The 2,040-nt window shown below is 46.6% G+C and overlaps 1 protein-coding gene across 2 annotated transcripts in view; it reads right to left on the reverse strand.

Annotated features, from left to right (window-relative positions):
- Nucleotides 1-1,411: 1,411 nt before the first annotated feature.
- Cep78 (centrosomal protein 78) overlaps nt 1,412-2,040 on the reverse strand; it is a 33,654-nt gene continuing 33,025 nt past the window's right edge. For both annotated transcript variants that reach the window (XM_013348024.2, XM_026781610.1), the window contains one exon: nt 1,412-2,003. In XM_013348024.2, the coding sequence (XP_013203478.1) occupies nt 1,458-2,003 (546 nt within the window). In that variant the 3' untranslated portion in view covers nt 1,412-1,457. The remainder of the gene's footprint in view (nt 2,004-2,040) is intronic.

Genomic DNA, 2,040 nt, shown 5'->3' on the forward strand with positions numbered 1-2,040 from the left:
CCAATTATCAAAAAACAACAATAAAAAAAACATAGCTGGGTAGAGCAGCACATGCCTTTCATCCCAGCCCTCGGGATTAAAGAAAAGTAAACTCACCTGCACTTTAATACGTAGTTCACAGGTTTTTAAAATGTAAACCTGGGCATTTGAGGCCTCAATCCTGAAATCTCATGCACCAAAAAGCTAAAAATAAAAATGGAACCCCTAATGTAATTTTGGCTTTCTGCTCCCTTTTCCTACCCCCATGTGCTAAGATCTTCTGTGGTCTCCCGGCCTCCGCCCGTATGGCTTCAGTGGGTGAAAACTTGTGTCTGTCGTTGGCTCAGTACCAGTGTGTGCTGCTCCTATCTCAGGGTCTCCTCTCTTCATTTCCTTAGTCACCAGGCTCTAACCAGGGTAAGGACTCTACGAAGGATGCGGTGACCACTTCTTAGATGAAGACAACCTTTATCCTCTTTAGACGGCCTCCCTCCTCCACAAACTAACACTATGATACTGTATAAGACACCTGCATGTCTTCCCTTCTGTTGAAGGGCTGAGATGATGTCTTGGGCAGTTTTCCCCTGTCCCTGTGATACTCCATCCACAGCCTCCTTAACGATCGGCCAGGGCAGTCTACAAGAGAACGCCTTAGCTTTTCTCACATCTCACAGCTAACGTAGCCTGGCTCTAGTAGAGGCTGTTTTGCCAGGCAGGACATTAGCCTAGAAGTCAGTTCATGCTCTTATGTCCTCTGCCCAGATGGGGGAGGGGACAAATGTGCCTCTGATAGCCCTGCTCCATCCAGCACTGTTGGTGCCCAGTGGCTTTTCTTTGGCATCTCCCTTGTGCTATCCTGTTCATAGCTGGGAGACAGGATAATTCAATGATTCAGGGCACTGGACCCAGTCCAAACTTCAACTGGACCAGCTCCTTCCAAGCTGTTACAACCCCGGGGCCGCTCACGGGCTGCTTACTCCAACTCATTTATAAAAAGGCCTGGCAAACCCTTACTAAAGCTGTTGCGAACTTAGCCATAGTGGAGGACCTAGAAAGACGCCTGATGCTCTGCTTAGGAGTTAGGATATGGAAGCGGGTTCTGTAGAAGCATGTGACTCCTGCTTCTACACTTAACCAAATGCTAAACCATGAGCTAAACCAGCCTCGCCCCTTTCTAGCAGCAGGATTTAGGGGGGATTTGAGGTTTTGTCCTCCACACAGTAGCATCTCCATGAAGGTAAAAATCTTATCGCTGGGAGCTACCACACCCAGAAAGTGTCTTATAAACTAGGCCTTCCATAACTATGTGCCAAATGAATTATGCGAGGGAAAAGAAAAATATGGATTTTAAATAATAGCATAGATAAATTGCCTTATAGTGGTTCCGACTCTGTATTTTAAGGTATCACACATTATAGTAGAAACGTAAGAAAATTTATTAAAATTTGAAGGTAAAATCATAATTTCAAAGGTTAGACCTACGTCAGGTGTGCCGACGAATGGACGCTTTCCTGAAATTCAAAATCAGACCCAACAGTATCACTCTCAGAACGTTCTAGAGGATTGGATTTACTTCTGATTGTCTTGGATGAGACAGTCACTATTCTGTTTTCCTTCTTGACAGAAACGTGTTTTTTCAAAGATTCACTTTTAGTTGGCTCATTAAGCAAAGACCTTTTGTCCCCGGTTCCTTTGCTTTGTGAGTTCACAGGGGAGTCAGGGATGAAAAGCTGGTCCTTCCCAGAGTGTTTCTCAGTGGAGCGCTTGCTCGCCACACTGCCTTTCTCTGAAGATCTGCTGTGTCTAGACGAGACTTCTTCCCTTTGACTCCCGCTTCCAGAGGCGCCATCTGCCAAAGGAGAGCCTGTTCTAGCAGCAAGGCCTGCTGCAGGGCCCTCCTGTTGCTCAGGGGCTGGGACACCTAGGCTGTCTCTGGAGGCCACCGCTGCCTCTCGTGGAGAAACAGGAACTTGGAAGGCGTCAAGAGGCAAAGGAATCCTAGCATCACTTCTAATCTTCTGAAACTGCAGGGGAAACAAAGCTTGAATGAACAAAGTGAGC

Source organism: Microtus ochrogaster, chromosome 8 (genome assembly GCF_000317375.1).
Source record: "Microtus ochrogaster isolate Prairie Vole_2 chromosome 8, MicOch1.0, whole genome shotgun sequence".
Lineage (NCBI taxonomy): Eukaryota > Metazoa > Chordata > Mammalia > Rodentia > Cricetidae > Microtus > Microtus ochrogaster.